General features: G+C 34.7%; 1 protein-coding gene across 3 annotated transcripts; it reads left to right on the top strand.

The window, feature by feature from the left end:
- The first annotated feature begins 1,833 nt into the window (after nt 1-1,833).
- LOC120071643 (beta-galactosidase-like) lies at nt 1,834-19,482 on the top strand. 3 transcript variants are annotated; one of them, XM_039024007.2, is made up of 21 exons: nt 1,834-1,961; nt 2,070-2,169; nt 12,590-12,669; nt 14,673-14,767; nt 14,853-14,948; nt 15,034-15,146; nt 15,243-15,309; nt 15,401-15,493; nt 15,630-15,773; nt 16,416-16,504; nt 16,617-16,722; nt 16,814-16,898; nt 16,987-17,105; nt 17,190-17,354; nt 17,569-17,741; nt 17,842-17,951; nt 18,046-18,155; nt 18,230-18,340; nt 18,436-18,546; nt 18,653-18,858; nt 19,136-19,482. In XM_039024007.2, the coding sequence occupies exons 5-21, from the start codon at nt 14,853-14,855 to the stop codon at nt 19,245-19,247; spliced, it is 2,010 nt and encodes a 669-aa protein (XP_038879935.2). In that variant the 5' UTR covers nt 1,834-1,961; nt 2,070-2,169; nt 12,590-12,669; nt 14,673-14,767; the 3' UTR covers nt 19,248-19,482. The 3 variants fall into 3 exon arrangements, with proteins under 3 accessions (XP_038879935.2, XP_038879934.2, XP_090166912.1); XM_039024006.2 differs by having other exon boundaries at nt 1,838-1,961; nt 14,381-14,767; XM_090310786.1 differs by lacking the exons at nt 1,834-1,961; nt 2,070-2,169; nt 12,590-12,669 and having other exon boundaries at nt 13,330-14,767.
- Nucleotides 19,483-24,036: the final 4,554 nt, after the last annotated feature.

Genomic DNA, 24,036 nt, shown 5'->3' with positions numbered 1-24,036 from the left:
CCATCAACATCAAAATTGAACTAATAGAATGAAAATAACTTTATATCAACACGAAAAAAAGATAAAAGTAATGTTTATCTTAATCGAACAAACAATATTGACCACAACATAGTTAAAGTCATGATATATCACTTGTATAAATGATATTCTTTTAATAAAATATATTAGTTAATTGATATAGCAAATATAATGTATATTAATTGACTGATTTACCGAAATATAGAGTATATCAGATACACCTGTTGATACATAAATGAGTGTAAAATCGTAAAAATAAAAAACCTGAGAATCTGGTTTAAATTTTTTGTCTATATTTGCAATTTTTTAAAAATCATTGTTATATTTACAAATACCTTTACATTTTTTTTTCTATCCATTATAGTTTTCCTATTTTTTTTAAATTGAACAATAATTAAATGAGTAATTTTTTTAAAGGAAAATTTTCACAAATAGAAAAAATATCAAATTATTTACAAAAATAGAAAAAAAAAACACTAATAGACTCTGATAAATTTCTATTAGCGTCTATCAATGATAGATTTCTATCAGACAGACTTCTATCAACCTCTAAAAAAAGATTAAAATTTTGCTATTTTGTATAAATAGTTTCCCTTATTTTTCTACTTTTAAAAATCTCCCAATTTTAAATAGTAAAACAATTGAATTTTCAAATATAACAAAATATCTATCAGTGATAGACCATGATTTTGACTTCTATCATTTGACTGAGTGATAGAAGTTAAAATCATGGTCTATCACTAGTAGAAAATGACATTTTGCTATATTTATAAATAAGATGACTCACCCCTTTACCATTCCGTATAAATTTTCCTTTATTTGAAAACAACATTAATTAAATTATAATTTAATTACTAAACATAATTGAATAACTATAAATGAATTAGAATAGTATTGATTAATAATAAATTTTATTAGTTGAAATGTATTAAATCTAAACAATATATTTATATTTGTTAATTAATTAAAATTGATAGTATTAATTAATTTATAGGCTATACATTTAGTGTTCATCTCCTAGACATAAAATCTCATCTGTATGGAGGGTATTAGAAAACATGTCAGATGAGTTTTAAAGTTATTTAGATAATAATATTATGGGTTTTAAAAAGTGAAATATTGTAAAACAAACAAGAGTTTTCATGTAATCACATGACAAAATCTTTGAAACAAACCTGCCCTAAACTTAAGAACTAAAAGTTTAACATTTTGAAATTTAAAGTCAAATAGAAATCAGACTCTTGACTTAATGACAAGAAAATATATTTTCCCTTATCATCATCACCATTATTATTATTTTGACAATATGTAGAGTAAGAGAATCGAACATTTAACATTGAGATCGATTGTACAAACTTTATGTCAATTGAGCTTCGAGTAATTGATATGCACTCTCACTCTTTAGGTCGGAGTTTCAAAAGAAAAAGTTAGAAAGACTTGTAAACTTTGGAGGTTGTATTATCCTAAACTATAAACTAATAATTGTATCAATTAACATGTACAAATTACTTCTTCACATGTCAGATTAATAAAATAAACTAATAAAATTGAAGCATGAACAAATTTTAAAGAAAATCTTATTTAAATGTCTAAATTAATTTACTTGTAAAAATTTAAGAATTTAATGGATAAAATTATAAGTTTTACACGTGATGTTTATACAAACACAATGTAATGGAGGATAAAACTTGATAAAATTCGGAGTTTAAAATTTATACGATTATAAATTATTTTTCAAAATATATCGACTTGGTTTGTAATTTTTTAAGTTTAAAACTAGAGTAGTTCAAAAGTAAAAAACTACAACTTAGTCAAAATTGGTCCATTTCATTCAGCTCAGCTTCACAGTCCCAAATCTTTTCTCTCTAGCTCGATTTCGCTCTTCAATTCCAGGGAAAAGCATCTCTTTGGAACCAATCTCGTTGTCCTCACTGCATTTGATGGTGAGTTGAAACTGAAGTTGATTGAATTGCTTTACCAACACTTTTCTGTTGATTTCGATGTTTTTTCCATTTCGCATTTTGTAACTTCGTTGATTATGGCTTCTGCAGGCGCCCAAACCTGTTACCAGTCCCCTCCTCAAATCGTGGTACCCAACTGGGGTCTCAATGGTCGCCTCCATGGCCTCATCGTTGCCGCTTCCTTTGTCATGTAAGTTCAATCGGAACTGTGTCTTGTAGCGTAATGAAATCTGGGTTATGCTAGTTTTTCAATGTGAAATGATGGATTTGCTTTCCTCCTCATTCTATTCCAGTAGATTTCACGGTTTACTTTCTGCCGTTTGTTGCTTGCTTAATTCTTTTTGATTACTATGAAACCATTAGAAGATAGATCAATTGTTTGGTCCGGGAGGAGATAATATGCAAACTTATCGATTTGATCAAATATCATCCTCATTTCCATTTTTCACACATTTTATGATACCACGTTGAGAAATTGTTTGAAGAGACTGTTAGAGTGAGACGGCTTTACTTGAACAGGATCTATTCTATAGGTTTACAACTGTGTCCTTGAGTTCTAAGACTGTTAGAGTGTGACCAAAGTCCTACATTGACTAAATAAGGGAATAATTATATAAGTGAGAACAACTATATCTAGTGACATGAGACTTTTTGGGTGAAACAAAAAACAAAGCCACAAGGATTATGTCCAAAGTGGACAATCTCATACCATTGTGGAGATATATTGGAGGTTGTCTCTAGCACAGATTGCCACAATGTGGCTATTAGGGCATGTAGATTATCGAATTTACATCTAGTGGCTATTAAGAGGAAGAATTGAATAATCTCTCCACTGTGCCACCATTCATGCTAATAATGGAAAGCCATGAGAAATTGAATTTCGAATGCGTTGAAAAGTGAAGCAGTTTTTTAGGAGGCTCCATGCTTTTAATAAAACTCAGGGTGGAACTAATTTCCATAACTCAAATCCATGTTCATACCTTCCAGCAAACGAGGGTCAACTTGACCATCAATAAAGAAGAGTCCACTGTACTCTCGTTCAATAGAAGTCCTCCATTTATAGGAACCTTCAACCTTTAATAGTGAGCAAGGAGGTTAATTCCCAGCTCTAGGAAGGTAGATTAGATTCCACAAGGACCAGACCTTTGTTTGATGTTGAGGATTTTTTTTTCACTTGTTACTAGGTTGAGAAGTAGTGAAGTTGCCCTCTGTCTTGAATTTCTTTTCTTGCAATATTTTCAGAATTTTATTTGAAAAGAAAAATGAAGACAATTTATCCTCATTTCCTTTAATGATGGAATTCCTCCAGAAAGAGAATTTAGAGATGGATAGAATCAGTATTTTAAGACGTCACTTTTTCCTCTGTGGGTGATGAGCATCGTAGAATTTCTTGGTTGATGCTCTGGATTGTTTCGTTCAACTTAATCATCACTTAGCCTTGTCAAACCTTTCTCTGATCTGAATCAGCTTCCACATTTTCTCCCAAAGTATTGTGTGAAGCATCTCCCTTTTGGAATTCAAGTATTGCTCGGTTTTTCTTCCCTTTGGCTTCAAATGTAAATGCGTGGTTAATTTGAGTTTATTAACCATCTTGTTGGAATGATTTTTTATTTAGACGTTTACATAGAATTCAAAGTATTTTTTTAGATCTTTAGTTGCTGAAGTTTTTGCTTTTTGATCTTTAGCCGAGTCTTCAAAATATTTTTTTTACCCAGTCCCATCTCATTCACTTTTTATCATCCTATTGGTCTTGGAATGCTTGGCAAAATGCATAATGGTTGGAATAATTGATGATGGTGGTGCTTGAATTTTTTCAATCTGCTTTCGTTGTAGATGAGATCATTTGACTATGTTATGCATCAGCTTTCACCTTGTATTTGGTGGACCTCCTGCCATCTAAAGGGTTTGAGTTACCCTACATTTCTGAATCTCTGATGCTTGATGTGGAACCTGATCGGAACAATGAGTAAATAGTCATTTCTTCTTTTACTGAAGGAAACTGATAAGTAATATGGTCAATAATGTTCTTTCTAGTAGTAGATTAAAAAGGTAGCATGAGGATTTGAAGTTTCTATTTATTGTCTATGTTTAGATGATAATTAGTATCATGAAAAATTGTAACGCCTTAGGCCCAGGATTTGGAATCCGAATTCGGCCCCGACATTCCCTACGACCTGGCTAGGTCATCCTCCCTTGTCTTGAATGTTTTTTAGAAGTGAAAATTCTCCCCACAAACCAACATTGGTCTTTTCCGCATGCTTTGTCCTCACTCACATGCATCCTAGGAAGTATCCCAGGAGGTCACCCAACATAGGATTGCCCAAAGTTAAGTGCTTAACTTTGGAGTTCTTATGTTTGAACCATCGAAAAAGAAGGTACACCTTGTTAGTATAGGTAGTAACTTTCAATTCTTTTTAGCCTTTCTTAACCATACTTTCATATCCTCAGGATCCCTCTCGTTTGGATGTAATATCGGTTCATTCATGTACCTCTCCTAAACTCGGGTCGGACGACATCTTATTGGGAGAGGTTCCGCTCTGATACCATCTGTAATGCCCCAGGTCCAGGATTCAGACTAGGATTCTTGATGATTACTTTATTCAACTCCCTGTAGTCTATGCATAGGCGTAACGATCCATCATTTTTCTTTACGAACAATACTAGTGCACCCAGGGGGATACACTGAGTCATATGAACCCCTAATCAAGCAGTTCTTGCAACTAGACCTTAAGTTCTTTCAGTTCGGCCGGAGCCATTCTATATGGAGCTTTGGATATGGGAATAGTGTCTGGCTCCAACTCGATCGCAAAATCAATCTCCCTGGGTGGAGGTGAACCTGGAAGTTCCTCCGAAAACACATCAGGGTATTCTCTCACAACTGGTTCTGAGGTTAAGACAACCTTTACCCTGTTGCATAAGCACACACCCTAGCCCTTTCTTCGAGGCATCGCTGTAAATCACAAAGCTACCTGATCCATCTGGCACTGTAAGAATAGGGGCAGTAACAAGTCGCTGCTTAAGGTCCTGAAAACTCTCTTCACAAGCTTTACTCCAAACAAAGGGGTTCATTTTTTCGTCAACTGGGTCAAAGGTGTAGCTATTCGAGAGACATCTTTAACAAGCCGCCGGTAATAACCAGCTAACCCCAGAAAAATGCACATCTCACTAACTGTAGCAGGCCGAGACCAGCTAGTAATCGCTTCAATCTTTGCGGGTCCATTGAAACTTCATCTCTAGACACCACGTGGCCTAGAAAAGTCACCTGCTTCGACCAAAACTCACATTTGGAAAATTTAGCATATAGCTTGTTCGACCTTAGGGTATCCAAGACTTTACGTAGATGGTCCTCGTGCTCTGCTTCCGTCTTGGAATAAACCAAGATAGCATCTATAAAGACTATAACAAAAGTGTCCAAAAACTCCTTGAACACTTTATTCATCAGATCCATGAATACAGCAGGAGCATTTGTCAATCTGAACGACTATACAATAAACTCGTAATGCCCAAAATGCAGTCTTGGGAATATCACTCTCTTTAATCCTCAACTGGTGATATCTCGAACGTAAATCGATCTTGGAAAACACCGTTGTACCTTGAAACTGATCAAACAAATCATCGATCCTGGGACCTGTGGGTTATGGGCCCACTTTCATATTATAATTGATTGGTTAAGTTTACTAGAAAGTAAACGTGGCCTTAGATCAGTTAAATTTAGCATTTAGGAGAGAGAGAAGTCAACTTCTCACCCAAGCTCCTCCAATAAGTTTCCAGGTGTTTAATGGCAGGAATTGCATTGCAGTAATTTGTTTGGCTTTAAAATTGATCAAATTAGAAATCAAACTCTAAATTGTACCTACTCTCACAGTTCAAGGTTGTTTTTTAAAATTCCCCCAATGGCTACTTGCACACAAAGTAACAGATAAACAGTACCTTGTTACAACCTGGAACCAAGTCCTGCAAAATTTTCATTCTCTCACTGATCTTCTCTTTTCTTGCCTGCACAAATGGGTATAGTAAGAGAAATTGGCAAATTTGGGAGGAAGGTTGTTAGGTATCTGATTCCTACACTCAACAAACCCAACAAGGATAGAACAAGAACAGAGCAAAAGCTCTGATTATCGTATTATTGAAATAGAGAAAATAATAGTGAACAAATAGATGAGATAGTAAAGAATCTCCTCACAGTAAACCAAAGAGATATACATCAAAAGAAATAAAAGAAAAGAAACAGGTACCCAGCCTATTCAAGAGGGCCGACAATCTCTCCTCCCAAAGCTCCCACAGCCTTGGATCTTCTGAAAATGATGATGCCCTTGCCTTCCTTTTTCCTTTGATTTTGTAGAGCTTTAGTGGTCCATTCCTTCCTCTATCTCCATACGGTTATTTCCACCATTTCCATTATTCTTTTCCTCTCTCCATTCGGTTAAGTCGGGAGAAGGGGTGCTCTCCTATCTTTTGATTAGGAAAGCGGCCTATTCCTTTGGTATTGAAACAACTCTTTAGCAGCAGAAATTTCCTTCTTCTTTACTGCTACAACGAAAACCTTCCAATCAGAAGAAACTTCCTCTTTGGCTTTGAAGCTATAGAAACAAAAAGGCTACTTACTAGTTTGTGTGTGGGCCCAAGCTTTATAGGAAAGAAAATAGCAGCACTTCGATATATTGAAAGATTTTTATTGGAAGAGAAAGAGGAGGTCTTACCATATATATTACTTATGTTGTCACAGATGGGTTCTTACTTATTAGTAGCATATCCGCTGTACCCGACCAGGGATGGACGTAAACTCGTAAGCTACGGAGGGTAGGGATAATCGTCCAGGTCTTTTATTGTGAAACAAAAAGCACCTAGTCATGCATGCTGATCGAAGCACTTGTACTTCAATCGATTATAAGCGCCCGCCCCCAAGCCAGTGTCCATCTTCATGAAATGACATTGGTTGGGGCTGAGGTGTGGAGGACATGGACTGCAACAATGTCTGACCACACATGTTTTTTGATTCAAAACAAGTTTAGGATTGATATTGAGAGGATCAGAAGATTTGAGGGGAAAGAGATCTTCGGCTAGCTTAATAAAAGAAATGTATTCTTAACTAAACTTTGACAGCACTCTTTAGCTATTCATGCATTTACGATTCATGTAACGGTATTGATACTCCTGAAAGGTGTTCTATTTTCACGCATTGGGAATCCTGTTGATAGGTCTTGATCGAAGAACCTTGACCTTTCTACCCCTTCTTTTATGTGTTAATAATAGCGTCAGTCTCGAATTGCACCTTGTCCTCAAGGTGAAGATTAGGAAATTGCTCTGAAATCAAGTGCGCATGCTCCCACGTGGCTTCACTTTCCGGCAGCTTCTTCCATTTTATCAACCATTCCTTTGTAGCCAAGTCTCTGTTCCAACGAACTTCAATAATAGTTTCAGGTACTACTTGCAATTCAAACTCCTCTGTTAAGGTCGGGGGATGTTGTTGCGTTTGGATGTTCTGTCCGAGCTTCTTTTTCAGCTGAGAAACGTGAAAGACATTATGTATATTGGCCTCTAGGGGTAGATCTAATTTGTAAGCCACCAGCCCTATTTTTTCTAAAATTTTGTAAGGTCCGTAGTACTTGGGAGCCAGCTTCTCGCATCTTTTCTTTGCCAAGGACTTTTGTCCATATGGTTGTAGCTTTAAGAACACTTCTTCTCCTACTTCAAATTGTAATTCTCTTCTGTAACGGTCAACTTGTTTCTTCACTCGGTTTTGAGCTATATTCAAGTCTTCCTTCAAGGCATGTAAAGCGGCATCTCTAGCCATTAATTGTTGTTCTACCATATCATTTGTAGTCCTCTTTTCACCATAAGATAGCGGAGGAGGTGGCTTCCTTCCAAAATTGCCCGATAGGGAGTCGTATTTATCGAGGTGTGGAAGGTGGTGTTGTACCATAACTCTACCCAAGGAATCCACTTGCTCCATTTCGAAGGTTGCTCATTGCAAAAGCACCTTAAGTACGTCTCAAGACACCTGTTAACTCGTTTCGTCTGGCCATCTATCTGAGGGTGGAAGGAGGTACTCCTTTTCAAAACGGTTCCCATCATGGAGAAAAACTCTTTCCAAAAATGGCTGAGGAAGATCTTGTCTCTATCAGTTATTATGGATTTTGGTACTCCGTGATGTCTTATCACCTCCTGGACAAATAATTATGCTACTTGCTTTGCAGAAAAAAGGTGTTTTAACCTGATGAAGTGTGCATACTTGCTCAATCGATCCACCACCACAAGAATGGAATTGTACCCTTCAGATTTAGGTAATCCTTCAATGAAGTCCATGGTCAGCGCCTCCCAAATTTGTTCTAGAATAGGTAATGGTTATAGCAGACCAGCTGGGTTCAAAGCCTCTGTTTTGTTTCGTTGGCATATCTCGCATTGCTCTACGTATTTTTTAACATCCGACTTCATGTCCTACCAAAACAGCTCTCCTGACATTCGTTTATAAGTCCCGAGGAAACCCAAATGGCCTCCTAACACTGAGTTATGGAAAGTATGGAGGAGTGAAGGAATCAAAGCTGAATTTTTGAAGATCACCCACCTCCCTTTATAAAGTAGCTTACCATGCTCCAATTGATACTTAGGCTTCCCATCCGGATCTTCCTTCAATATAGCAATAATCTTTTGTAGTTCTTCATCCCCCTCTATCTCTTTTAACACCAAGTCAGCTTCTACCAATGCAGGGGAGGTTAACACAAACATCTCAGCTTCTATTGGTAGCTTTGATAGGACGTCTGTAGCTTTGTTTTGTAAGCCAGGTTGGTATAATATTTTGAAGTCGTATCCCATCAATTTGGTTAACCATCTTTGAAACTGGGGTTGTACCTCCCGTTGTTCCGATAAGAATTTGAGTGCTTTTTTTATCTGAAATGATGGTAAACTTATTCCCTAGTAGGTAATGGCACCATTTCTGCATGGCTAGCACCACAGCCAGATTGACTTCTCTTGAGCTCGTGGGAATAATTTTTGGGTGAAGTAGGCTATTGGTCCGTCGTCCTGGCTTAACACTGCCACCACTCCATAACTGGATGCATCTTTCTCGATCACAAATGGAAGAGTAAAATCAGGTAAAGTAAGTTTTGGAATCGTTCTCATGGCTATCTTTAATTCCTCAAAAGCTTAAATAGCCTGCTCTGGAACCCATCCTTATGGAGGAGTTGAGTTAAGGGGGCTGCTATCTACTCATAATTCTACACGAACCGTCTATAGTAACGTGTGAGCTCAGAAATCCTCTTAACTCTGTCACGTTCTTTGGTTGAGGCCAATTGACCATGCTTGCACTTTTTCATCGTCTGCCTCCATGCCTTTTTGGGATACCCAATGCCCTAAGTATTGGATTCAAGATTGACAGAAGGAACACTTCTTTTGATTGACAAATAGTTTGTGGTCTCGCAAGACACTAAAAATTACAGCCAAATGTGTTTCGTGAGTTGTGATATCAGGGCTATATATCAAAATATCGTCAAAGAAAACTAACACAAACCTTCGTAAGAATGGCTGGAAGATGTGATTCATTAATGACTGGAAGATAGCTGGAGCGTTTATTAGCCCGAAAGGCATTACCAAGAACTCGTAATGGCCCTCATGAGTCCTGAACGCCGTTTTTTCCACATCCTTATCACTCATTCAAATCTGGTGTTACCTTGACCTTAAATCCAATTTGGAGTAAATTGCAGAACCGTGGAACTCGTCGAGTAACTCGGAATTGGAAACTTATCTGCTATCGTGATTTGATTCAACTTTCGATAATCCACATAGAACCTCCATCCCCCATTTTTTTTTTTTTAACCAACAAAACGGGACTTGAGTAGGAGCTATGGCTTGGTCTGATGATTCCAGCTTGCAACATTTCTTCCACGAGCCTTTCAATCTCTTCTTTTTGGTGATGTCCATATTTGTATGGTCGGACATTAACAGGGGCTTCCCCTTCTCGGGTGATAATCTGATGATCAATGGCATGTCTCGGGGGTAAGTCAGTGGTCAGTTAAAAAATATCCTCGTTTTCCTGAAGTAGTGCTTGAATCATGACCATTAATGCTTCTCCTTGTTGTTTGACCGTTTTCTCCCTATATTCTCCCCCTTCTTCTGTTTCCCAATTTTGGAACTCAATAAGGAACCCTTGATCTTCTTTTTCCCATTCCTTAGTCAATGTTTTTAAGGAAATCTCTGCTATCGTGAGAGATGGGTCCCCTTGCAGCATCACTATTATGTCTCCTTCCTTGAAACACATGGTCAGAGATGGCCAGTGAACTCCTATAAATCTTGTGGTAAACAACCACTCCATTCTTAAGACCACATCCATCTTCCCTAACTCAATGGGAAGGAAATCAGCAATGATTACCAATTCTTGTAGTTCGATGGTCACTATCTTTCAAATCCCCCTCCTTTCACAGCCTCCCCATTCCCGATTACCACTTTGTATTTTGCAATGCCTGTAATTGGAAGCTTCAGTTCATCGATCGGTCTCAGGTTAACAAAATTATGGGGAGCACCACAATCAATCAATATAATAACCTCTTTCCTTTGTATCGTGCCTTTCAATTTCACCGTCCCTCTCTTGAAGAACCCCATTATCAAATGTAAGGAAACTTACATGTCCTCCATGATCTCCATCGATGCTAGTTCTACTATCTCTTCAATTCTTGCTTCGGTTGCTTCATTTCCCTCGTCTTCTTCCTCTTCGTTCGCAATGAACAGCTTCAATTCGCGGCTCTCCTTGATCTTGCAACTGTGTCCCTGCGAATACTTGTCATTACATCGAAAACATAGTCCCTTCTCCAACCGTTCTCGGTATTCACTGTCTGTCAGTCGTTTGACTGGTGGCTCCTTTTTCATGTAGTTTCCCTTAACTGGAATCATTATTTGTCTCGTCGATCCACCCTCTGATCCCTTAGGATTTGTTTTGGTTGTGTAGTTACTCGACTTATTCCCACCTTGGTTTTGGGCTTCGCCCTTAGTAGGCCCATTAATCCCCAATTCGTTTAGAGCCAGTTTTAGTGCCAAATTTCGATCATTGACTACTTAGGCCTCCTTCATACATTTGTCCAGGCCCACTGGGTGTCTATTGATGACTTCAGCCTTTAGGTACGGCTCAAGCCCATTGAGAAACGCATCCATCAGCACGCTCTCCGTCATCTCTAGTAATGGAGCCGAATTGATCAAGAATTTCTTCAAGTAGTCTTCGTAACTACCTTCTTGTCTGATTTGGAGAAGCCTTGCTCCTAGACTTCCTGTTGCCATTGGACGAAAGCGCTCGCACATCCTTTTCTTAAGCTCATCCCAAGTCAGTATCGGACGGCGATTGTGGCTCCATCTGAACTAGTCGACCTCGTCTAGAGCAGAATTGACTACTGCAACCTTTACCTTCTCAGTATTACTCAGCTCGTGAATCTCAAAATAGTGTTCCACTTGATATACCTAGGACTCGGGGTTATCTCCGATGAAGATTGGCTTTTCCAATCGTTTGTATTTGCTTTTGTCAGATCCTCCAGCTCCCTGTCTTTGGTTTGAATCAACTTCGTTCAGTTTCCCCTTCAACTTGAGTCGTCCAAAATACCTGACTCACCGCCCTTCCGGATCGAGTTGTTCTCCCTCACTTCCTCGGTGAGTTTTTCTATGCTTTTGTAGAGGCCTAACACCATATCCTTCATGCCTGCGATTTCCTTCTCGTTCGCCTCCATTTTGTCCTCCATTTGCTTTTGTGCCATTTTCTTTATTCGCCTTAGGATTTTTTTGTGGGCTCTGATACCAATTTGTTAGGTATCTGATTCCTACATTCAGCAAACCCAACAAGGATAGAACAAGAATAGAGTAAGAGCTCTGATTATCGTATTATTGAAATAGAAAAAATAACAGTGGACAAACAGATGAGATACTAAAGAATCTCCTCATAGTAAACCTAGGAGATATACAGCAAAAGAAATAAAAGGAAAAGAAACAGGTACCCAGCCTATTCGAGAGGGATGACAATCTCTCCTCTCAAAGCTCCCACAGCCTTGGAGCTTCTGAAAATGATGATACCCTTGCCTTCCTTTTTCCTCTGGTTTTATAGAGCTTCAGTGGTCCCTTCCTTCCTCTTTCTCCATACGGTTATTTCCACCATTCCCATTATTCTTTTCCTCTCTCCATTCGGTTAAGCCCCTTTTATGATTATTCCCATTTTCATTCACTATCCTTGGTATAATTCCTTTTCTACCCCTTATTTTATATGCGTTAATAATAGGGGGTCTAACAAAGGCATAATTGTAGATAAACGCTCCACCAGAAACTTGGAGCTGTTAGACACAATGCTAAGAACTCTGATAAATGATTGAGGGCTCCTTTGGTAACCATTTTATTTTTTGTTTTTGGTTTTTGAAAATGAAGTCTATTTGCTCTTAATTTACAATAATTATTGATAAATTTGGTTTGAAGTTTGATTATATCAATTTTTAATGCAATAATCTAACACAATGACATTCCATTGTTTTCTGTTATGGCAGAGCCAGATGTCATGTTAGTGTCATTTAAATAGATGAAATCCAACTTTCATCTTCTCATTGAACCTATACATGGTCACTCTAACCAACATTGAATATCATTTGCAGCTATGAAGCTACATCTTCTAGAAAAATCCGGAGTCTGGCCAAGGAACTTACTGGAGGACCAGTATGCCTTTGTCTTCTTGGTATGGATCTTTCTGTAGATTTCTCTTATTTGTTATATCATATGCATATTTTCTCATTGAAATGTCCTTGTTTGCGAATTGACTTCTGTACGATGAATGTTAAAATAAATTTGATGCAGTAACTAATTAATTAATGGGCAAAATTGACACGATAGTGTTGGATACTGAAGTACCTTAATATAGGGCTTCTTGATTTAGTATTGTCAAGTACATGTTGTTTTCGCAGAATTGTTTTCTCCCCGATCAAGTAATTTTATTACTTAAGTAAAAAAAAAAATCCCTTATATTACCTTTATTTCTTGAAGTTCACATTCAGAAATATTTGTGTGTTTTTCAAAATTTCCAAATCATCTGTTTTTTTGTTAAATAATGATTTTGTGATTAGTTTTTGGTTTCTAAAATTTCACTTGTCTATTTCTTTTGAGGAGGAAGTTGTTGAGATTTCATTGGTGAATGAAATGTATAAAATGATAGGGTGGTAGATTACAAAAAAGACCTCAATGATCTTCTATGGTAGAGAGACTACAATTTTTTAAAAAGGGGAGCATTTACACCAAGTGGCGTTACAAAACACAACAATCATAAAACTACCTAAAGAAGAGAATTTATCGTGACAAATTTAACTTGACTATTGACAGTCATATTTGGTGTAACTTTTCCTTTTTTTTTTTCTTTTTTCATTTTTATGAATAATTTTGAAAATTTTAAAATTTTAGGGGAAAAAATTAGGCAGAAAGGTAGATTAGAAGTTATAACATGAGAAAAGTTATCGGTAAATAAGCTTAATTTTTTAAAATTAGTTACAAAATTTTATAATTTGCAAGCTTAACTACCCTACCTATATTATTGTAGAATTTATATGATTGGCAAAGCCTATGTAAGTACTTCCTTTGGGAGGGGGCAACCTCTGCCCAACCTTAGGTTGTTGTTATCCTTTTTGTGAAATGCACTTTCAAGATTCTTATTTTTTAAAAAAATAGTTACAAAATTGTTATAAGAAATATTCTAAGATAAATATAGCAATACTAAAGTTATCTCCTTGACATCCTTATCATCTATTCATCCTAAAGTATTATCAAAATTAATAAAAAATTTAAAATAGTTCAGTAAAACCTAAAACAAGCTTGTACCATTAACATCTAACAAAAAGAAGTTGAAAAAAGAAAGCAAAGAAGAAGAGATGCTAGACTGAACCAAAATTATCATTATCTTTCAAATATATTACAGAACACAATTTGACTTTATATTTATAACAAATCTTTTTAAACTGTGAATTAAAATTTGATTATGTTAAATCATACTAAAATCGCAAGTCCAGGTGGATATTCGTTAAATATGCATATTGTATTATTTCAAGGAGCCATGAGTGTGTTCACAAACCTACATTGTCGCACACGGGCACTCACATGCATGTATGATAAAAAAAAATTAAAATTAAAATTAAAAATTAGAACTCTTACCTGTATTCTTATAAAAAGCAACTCTTATATGTATTCATGTGAAGTAAAAATGGAATGATGATGAATAAAATTCAAGACTTGTTTAATTAATTGAAACTTTAGATCCAATAGAACTAATCCTAAAAAAATGCCAGAAGGTTTGGCTTGAAAATAGGACAGAGGCAGAGGAGTTTTCTAAAAGAAGACAGTGACATAGTCCTTTCCTCTGTTTCTCATACATCAAATGCTTATAAAGCACCTTGCTCTTGCAGAACTCTCCATTCCATCAATGTTCTTGCATTTGCTTCTCCCATTCTCTATCTGCCAATTTTTTTATAAAACAAGAGAGAGAGAGGACTAGAAAGAAAAAGAAGAAGAAGAAGAAGAAATCCATGCTCTCGCCTTTGTTTTCTTTTACTGAAAACGTATTTTATCTCTGCATGAGAGCGAGATACAAAACAAGTTGCTGTTGAGGAGCAGAGAGGCTGGCTTGCAAAATTTTCAGAATGTCAAAGATTGTGCTATTGTTTTTTAGTTTGCTTATGTGGGTTTGTTCTACAATAGGCTCTGTGACTTATGACCACAAAGCCATCATCATCAATGGCCAGAGAAGAATTTTGATTTCTGGCTCTATTCATTACCCAAGAAGCACACCCCAGGTTTGAATACATCCAAGATGAATCGCAGGTGCTTTCTATTTCTTTCTTTCTAAGACTTTTGCTGGGGTTCTTGTGGTGGTTGTAGATGTGGCCTGACCTCATACAGAAGGCCAAAGATGGAGGGTTGGATATTATAGAGACATATGTATTCTGGAATGGCCATGAACCTTCTCCTGGCAAGGTATGATGGGAAAACTTTTTGTTTTTGCTTTCTGGGATTTATTGTTTTAGTATTTTTTTTTATATTTTATTTTGCAAATATACAGTATTACTTCGAGGAAAGATACGATTTGGTGAGATTTATAAAGCTGGTTCAGCAAGCAGGCTTATATGTTCATCTCCGGATTGGTCCATATGCCTGTGCAGAATGGAACTATGGGTAAAATAAAAGGATATTACCAGAATCTATATATGAACTGTTTTTCTGTGGCTCTCTGTTCTGATGTCACCCCTATTTTTAACTTCAATAATTCAGTGGATTTCCTGTTTGGCTAAAGTTTGTTCCTGGCATCGCCTTTAGGACAGACAATGAACCTTTCAAGGTTAGAAAATGCTCCCCACAACCCCCCCACCCCCCAATTTCTCTCTCGAAGCAAATAATTTTAATAATGGATCTAATTTTCTTTAATGAAGGCGGCTATGCAAAAATTTGTATATAAGATTGTCGATATGATGAAGTGGGAGAAGTTATATCACACCCAGGGAGGACCCATTATTTTGTCTCAGGTAACTTCCAAACATATGAACAAGATTCTTTGCTCTGATTCAAAACTGGGTTTCCTGCAAATTGACCATTCAGTAAAAACAATTAACAGTGATAAATTTTTTTTTACATTGTTTGTCTCAATGTTTTGGGTGGCAGATTGAGAATGAATATGGACCAGTGGAATGGGAAATAGGTGCCCCAGGTAAAGCTTACACCAAATGGGCTGCTCAAATGGCAGTAGGTCTTAATACTGGAGTCCCATGGGTGATGTGCAAGCAAGAGGATGCCCCTGACCCTGTGGTAAACCATTCTAATCCCTTTCTGTTGTGAATTTATTTTCCTTTTGAGGATGCCTCTGCACTGGGGAACATGTATTAGGGTTGTCTGGCTTGTTCAAACTGTGGATGGGATGAAAGAGAGTTTAAAAAAAAACTTTGGTACTGTTCCCTTATGAGTTCATGAGTTATTTTTTTCATTTAATCTGAAATGTGAACCTCATTTCTTTGTGGGATTTCAATGTTAACTGTACTTGATCTTGTTTTCTTTTTCCTTGCCTCAACTGGTGGATTTTCCCTTTATACTCTTGGACCCATGCTTGTCTTTTTTATATCAGCCTCTTGCTTATTTTGATCACTATGTGAGTTTGTCATTTTCTGTATTCTCAATGACTTAAGCCCTTTGAAAGTGAAAAATGAAATACTCTTCCTTTTTTCCCCCTATTTCTGTTCTTTCTGGGATTTCTCTGAAGTTTTGTCTTTGTTTCTAGATCAGTTAAAATCCTATAGATTCTTGAGCATACAGCTTTGATTGTCTTCCTTTTAAGTATATATATTTTTTTAATGAACTAAACCAGTAGATTCTTGAATCTTGTAGAGCCTTTCTTTGTCATCTTCTACATTCTCCTCTCTTAAAACTTTTATCTTCATGGTGATTCTACTTCAGATTGACACCTGCAATGGGTTTTACTGCGAAAATTTCAAACCAAACCAGATTTATAAACCCAAATTATGGACAGAAAACTGGAGCGGTTGGTAAGTGACTTATCCTCTGTACAAAAAAGAAATTGACTTTTGAGGGATTAGATCACTTACATGTCATAGGTCCTTTAGAATTGACATTCTTCTCATTTCTGTAATATTCAAGGTACACTGCATTTGGTGGTCCAACTCCTTACAGGCCACCTGAGGACGTGGCCTTTTCAGTTGCAAGATTCATACAGAATGGTGGTTCTCTCGTCAATTATTATATGGTAATGAGCTATTGAGTATTCAGTAAAGGTTGGCTGATCAATGGAAATTATATCACATCCTTAACTCTGTCAAAATTCTCTCACATGCCAGTACCATGGAGGAACTAACTTTGGCCGAACATCCGGTATTTTCATCGCCACTAGCTATGACTTTGATGCTCCAATCGATGAATATGGTATGCTTGAGAAATACTGAAATAGTAGCTCCCAAAATTAGGTTATTAGATGTTCTATTGCTCTGATAATCTTTATTGGATTTGACAGGCCTATTAAGGGAACCGAAATGGGGACATCTGAGAGATTTGCACAAAGCCATCAAGCAAAGCGAACCTGCTTTAGTATCGGTAGATCCTACAAGTACATGGCTTGGAAAAAATCAAGAGGTAGCTGATGAAAGAATATCTATGAACAATTGCATTTTTCTTTCAAAGACTGTCTAATTTGATTTTTTCCTATGACTATTGAAGGCTCGTGTCTTCAAGTCAAGTTCAGGGGCATGTGCTGCGTTTCTAGCAAATTATGATACATCAGCTTTTGTAAGGGTAAACTTTTGGAATCACCCATACGATCTACCACCTTGGTCCATCAGCATCCTTCCTGACTGCAAAACTGTAACTTTCAACACTGCAAGAGTAAGACAAGATCCAAAATCATTTATTCCAAACCTTCTTATGCTTATACGGTTGTTGAGAATTAAGCATTGCCTCTGAAAAAGCTGTTTAAAGAATCAAAATGATAAAATATAGGCTTTTGGAACTTTTGAAACTCTTGAAAAGCCAAAGTGGCATTATTTGGATATCTTTTCTATGTTGGAAGTATGAAGTTTAATGCAAGGGATCTTTGCAGATTGGGGTTAGAAGTTATCAGGCAAAAATGACGCCAATTAGTTCGTTTTGGTGGCTTTCGTACAAAGAAGAAACTGCCTCTGGTTATGCGAATGATACGACAACTAAGGATGGGTTAGTGGAGCAAGTAAGTGTCACCTGGGATACAACAGATTATTTGTGGTACATGACAGAGTAAGAACTCCATACTTAATGCAGCTTCATCATCTTTTGAGCATAAAATGTTGAAAACAAAATCAATAATATCTTACTGTCTCATGTTTACCTTTCTCAGTATAAGGATCGATTCGAATGAAGGCTTTCTAAAGAGCGGACAATGGCCACTTCTCACTGTCAATTCAGCAGGCCATGTTTTGCATGTTTTCATAAATGACCAACTATCTGGTACGTTTTAAACACACGCATTTTTAGCTTAAAGATCTTCCAAGCATTAGCTAAATGATTCTAAGAGCGTAGCGTTATTATTTTCTGAATGTAGGAACTGTATATGGGAGTTTGGAGGATCCCAGAATAACTTTCAGTAAATACGTTAATCTAAAGCAAGGAGTTAACAAGCTTTCCATGCTGAGTGTTACTGTCGGTCTTCCGGTTAGTTTTTTTGTTTCTATATTTCTTATTATTGATTATAAAATCAACTTACCTTCCTATTTGTTTGATGTTAGAATGTTGGCCTGCATTATGATACTCGGAATGCTGGCGTTTTAGGCCCTGTCACATTGAAGGGTCTAAACGAGGGCACTCGAGACATGTCAAAATATAAATGGTCTTACAAGGTACATTATCAAATCGATGTACCTTCAGCTTTTACGTACGATTTGTTCTATGTGCTGGAAAAACAGTAGTAGTAATCCTTAATGTTTCTGTGCAGGTTGGCTTGGAAGGAGAAATCTTGAATCTTCATTCTGTTAAAGGAAGTAATTCTGTGCAATGGACAAAAGGCTCATGGTTGGTTCAAAAACAACCCCTTACATGGTACAAGGTGAGAGAAGTTCAAATTAACATAAATTTCTACTTCTTTTTCTATGGTGATAAAACTTTTCAGATTATAACATAACAAACACTTCCTTGACGTATCGAATCTGCAGACCACTTTCAATACTCCGGCTGGCAATGAACCGTTAGCTTTAGATACGAGCAGCATGAGTAAAGGTCAAATATGGGTTAACGGTCGGAGCATTGGGCGCTATTTTCCTGCATACATTGCAAGTGGTAACTGTAACAAATGCAGTTATACTGGATTCTTTACTGAGAAAAAATGTTTGTGGAACTGTGGTGGACCGTCTCAAAAATGGTTAGTTATTGTTGCACACTGATTTAGTACGTGTGGGAATAATTTTTTAAATTGTTAAAATCACTTTTGTTAGGTACAAAATCACTCTAAAACATGTTTTCAATCATTTAAAATCAATTTAAGGTTTACTTTTAGACTTTTATCTACAATTTTCACATCGTCAAAATTGATTCTAAATGAGTTTTAGAGTGATTTTGACCATTTTAAAATCATTTCCAAACATGACCTTATAAGTTTTTGTCTGGTTATCACCATTGATAACGTTTCAAAATCTCAGGTATCACATTCCTCGTGATTGGTTAAGCCCAAACGGCAACTTATTGATAGTTTTTGAAGAAATTGGTGGGAATCCTGAAGGGATTTCTTTGGTCAAGAGAACTGTGGCCTGATAGTGATATCATCAGGAAACTTTCTGTTGAGGCTGCCTTGCAACCAAGGGTGGAATTTATGCTAAACACAATGATGAAGATTGTTAATGTAGATAGAAATAAATGATATTCTTAGGTTCAAAATTTTGATCCACATTTAAAATCATTCTTGGAGGTCTATTACTTTATGTAATTGTTGGATCATTTGTAATGTTTAAATACAATCAAATAAATGTCAGATTGAGTTATAGTCTAACCTCGATCAAGAGGCTAGAAATTTGAATCTCTTTAACTTCACATGTTGTTAAATTAAAAAAAGAAAGAAAAAGGTTAAAATATCGTTTTAGTTCCTGTATATTAAAGTTTATTAATTTTGGTCTATATAATTTCAAATGTCTAATTTTAGTCCTAAAACGAAGTATGAATTGTTAGATGGGTTCATAGGATATAATCAAATAAAAATGATACTAGAAGATATGTATAAAACTTCTACCGGGAATATTTTGCTGGGAAAGACTCTGGACTTTTCAAATTTTTAGTGATAGGGTTGAGAGAGATAGGAAAACTTTTAATAAATCTTAAATTTAGTCTCTCAAAGTTAATTTTTATTGAAATTGACTAAATACTAATAATAATTTTCCATGCATTAAATGAATTGTGAATATGGTTTTACAACTTTTAGTGAAGTTGTGCATAGATAACATTTCTTTTTTAAAAAATCAATAATTAACAAGCAGTAGAAACTAAATTTAAGATTTTTCGAAAGTATATGATTAAAATTGGACATTTGAAAGTACATAGACTGAAAACTTCAAAATATAGAGGTCAAAATGGTATTTTAAAAAAGAAAAAAATAATAAAAAATGTTGTATGTTCAAGCAAATACACCGACATTTCACGATACTTTACTTTTATGGTAATGAATTGATGGCCTGTTTGGTTATGGGAATAAGAGGAGGGAATGGGAAATGATATTTTACCACCATGTTTGGTACAAATTTTTAACTTTGGGAATGAGAATATCTTATTCGAAGTCATTTCATATTCTCATCCATTGAGGTTTTTCATAACAACTTAAATAGATGGGTTTTCTCCATTTTCAATGGCTTTTCATTTTATTTGTTTTTCTTATTTGTTGATATTAGTTAATTTATCTAATTTTTATAAATATATTTAAATTAAATTTATAATTGACATATATAATTAATTTTATTAATAATAATGCTAATATAATAATTTATTCTATTATTATGAATTAATATGAAAAACTATAATCTTTTTTAAAAATATATGAATACCCATAATTATATTTGCTTAAATTCCTTTTATTGATAATATATATTAACATCATAAATTATTTATTAAAATTGATAATTAATCTTTAAAAAATTATGAATTAATTAATTAATAATAAAATAAGTTAATTTTTTTCAATTAAACAATCTTATACACTTGTACTTCTAGTTTTAATCTATAATCATAGTTATTTTTTAAAATTAAAAACATTGCTTGATGACTTAAAATCAATTAATTTATATTAGCTTCTTATATATAGATATATATATATATATATAAGAATTATAATTGACATTAAACAATTAGTTAATTAACTCTTCAATTAACAGAACTATAGAAAAAAAAATAGATATTTAAGTTAATTACCAATATTTTTTTAATAAAAATTGATAATATAAATGTGTAATAAAAAAATTAATTGATAATAAATATATTAAACTGGAAGTTGAGTGGGTAAATTTAGTTAAATTTTAATGGTTTTAAAATTGATTTAATGATTTAATGTAATAAAATAAATTAACAAACGAAAAGTGAGTATTAAAATTATTTTTTTATTACTTTTATATTTTATAATTGTATAAAAAAGTATAATACATTCTTTGATATCCTATTTACATTCTCATAAATAACCAAATACAATATTTGATTCTCAGACATCTTACCCCCAGATATTCTATTTCCACATCCTTTATTATCAGATATCTACAAAACCTTATCTAAACAGCCCCTGAGAGTGATAATGTATGCTATGGCGGCAAATTTACAAATTTAGATATATTGAGACTGAATATACACAAGCTTCAAAGTTAAAATTACACATGCGAAAAGAAAAAAATTTCTATGAGATACAAATAATTTTACAATAACGTAAACTATAGAGTAATTATTTAAAGTGGCAAAACTGCTAGAAATATTAGATAGTTGTCTATCATGTCTAATCATACCATCACTGGTTGACATTTTGTTACATTGGTAAATAAGTTGGCTCAGTTTCCTATATTTGAAAATATCCCTAAACTATAAAGTATTTTTAAAAGAAACAATAACTTATTTCTTTAATAATTTAACACCTTACAATAATCGGGTTTTTTTTTTTCAGTACAATAAGGAAAGAAAAATTTGAACTACAAATCTCTTGATTGCAAATACATCTATATGCTAGTTGAATTATGCTCGATTTGGCTTAAGCTTAGATTACATTCTTAGTTTCTAACATTAATTTTGATTTAGTTTAAATTTATTAAATTTTTTATATCATAATTTTATTCTAATATTAGTTAAACATTAAGGGGTTGTTTCGGGCACTGAGATGATATAAGTTGTCTGGAGTTCTGATGTCTAGAAAGTTCTGATGTCTATGTTTTGGGTGTAGAGTTGTGTTATCTGAGTTCATATGTCTGTGTTTGGGTGTGCAGAGTTGTTATGTTTGAGTTCATATGTCTGTGTGTGCAAAGTTCATATGTTAGTGATATTTAGTTCAGTTTTTTGTACTCTAAAATAATTTTCTTGTATGAATACTATTTTTTTTTTTAAAAAAAAAAAACTTATAATTCAATTATTGTATCAATTCATTTTTTATATTCAATTATTGTCTTTTAAATAATTCTTTATCATTGTTGTAAAAAAAAACTGAATCAAAATTTAAGATTAATCATAAATAGTCAACGAAATACCAACATTTAAAAATATGAAATTTAATTCTAAGTCAGGGATGGATGTACCAACTTTTTTTTAAAACCCTTTTCCACTTTTAAATCTCTCTCTCTCTCTCTATATATATATATATATAAGTTTCAATCATGACTTGAATTTTGAAAAGAGTCTTCAAAAGTAAGACAAATAAAAAATAAAATAAAAATAAACGAGTGAAAGTAGTATTTATAACTTTAAGTTTTAAAAACTATCGAAAACTAAAGAGTTATGAAAGATCAGTTAAATATTTTAGTGAGACGTTTAGAAAAAAGTTTTGCTTCTATTTGATTTTAGGAATTCTGTTGAGACTTTTCTCATATATATATTCACGGATGAGTTTTTTATTGACGTTTAATAGTGGGCTTTTGAATAGTAGATTTTGAATATAAATGTTGTATATGAAGAGATTTTTTTTATTTTTTTTATTTTTGAGAAATTGTGTACAAAGATTTAATCCAAAATATTGTGATTTTCTTAATTGACATTATACAGATAAATAATTGATATACTAAGGAAATAAAAATGAAAACTTGAATGACATAATTGATAGGTAATAAATTATTAATATACTCTATCATAGGATATTGGAGGAAAAATGATGTATGTAAATTGAAGGTAAAAAATGGGTGCATGGAACTAAATTGAAATACCATGGTTTCTTAATAAAATAGATATACTGAAAAAAAAATTACACTCGAAGTATAATGAAATAAACTCAAGAAAAGAATAAAGAAATAAAAATGTAAGTGGGCCATAGAAAAGGAGGAGAGAGTGACGATCGGGTATGAAAAGGGAGGAGACATATGAAAGGGGGTGGAGAAGCTGAGAGAATTGTTAAATGAGGGTTACTGTGCACATGTTGAAGGAAGTGAAAAGGGGAGATGGTATATCAGTGGGCTAAACAGTGATATAGGGGTTATATCATCTTCCCACATAGGATATTAGGCCCCCAAACAGACCCTAATATAAATTAACTCATTGAATTATTTGTGGTTATACTGTAAAGGGTGGTGTATGAGGTAAGGGGTGATGAAGTTATGAAGTCTAAGTTGTGAATGAAGGAAATCGGATATGAGGATTTTCATGAGCAGCGGAATGATCGTTCCAAAATTCATTTGTATATGAACATACACAATTACAATCAAGAAACGGAAACAAACTGGTCATGCAACGCACGAAATTACAGCATGCTTAACAAAGATCAAGGGATAAAGAATCATACCTTTGAAGACTCATCTTCAACCTCCCTCGATCCCGAACGCTCATTCAATCAGCAAGACAACAATCACGAACGCTGAACACTTCAATCACAACACAGCACGATCACAGCTACTACAAACTCAACGATCTCCAAGATCACGAACACAGCGAACGACATCTAAAAACCTCGACTATGTCGAGTTGAGTACGACACCACTATAATGACTACCTTGGTATTCTCGGTGTGAGAATCCAGAAGTGTGGGCTCTATTTGGACTTGGTTAGAGGAAGAGACTGGAAGAAGAACAATCGTGTAAACGATTGAGCAAGTGGGAGATGACAGAGGTTTATCGTATAGACAATGCCCAAATATTTAACAAATGTTATGCGATCGTTTAGCAGAAGCTTCGTGATCATTTAACTAATGGCCAACTGAGTGAATTATCATGTAGTATCACTCCATGATCGTTTATTCTCTCTTCAGCTATCGTTTGGTGAATCTAATCCACTTGACAGCCTTTCAGTGAGTCTTTTCGAGAATAGAAAATCTCAATCACACTAAATTTAGGAAAAAAAATTTCCTTTTATCTCACGGTTACCATGAAACCACTAATAACCTCCC

Source organism: Benincasa hispida, chromosome 2 (genome assembly GCF_027475165.1).
Source record: "Benincasa hispida cultivar pf3 chromosome 2, pf3_genome.v1.1, whole genome shotgun sequence".
NCBI lineage: Eukaryota > Viridiplantae > Streptophyta > Magnoliopsida > Cucurbitales > Cucurbitaceae > Benincasa > Benincasa hispida.
Note: the sequence above shows the minus strand (reverse complement) of the source record. Positions and strands in the feature narration are given on the sequence as shown.

Bases quoted from the DNA above. Each gene is read 5' to 3' on its own strand.
- LOC120071643 (XM_039024006.2), top strand. From the start codon at position 14,615: ATGTCAAAGATTGTGCTATTGTTTTTTAGTTTGCTTATGTGGGTTTGT. The intron at 15,310-15,400 runs GTTAGAAAATGC...TCTTTAATGAAG, and splicing joins CAGACAATGAACCTTTCAAG to GCGGCTATGCAAAAATTTGT. The intron at 15,494-15,629 runs GTAACTTCCAAA...TTTGGGTGGCAG, and splicing joins GACCCATTATTTTGTCTCAG to ATTGAGAATGAATATGGACC.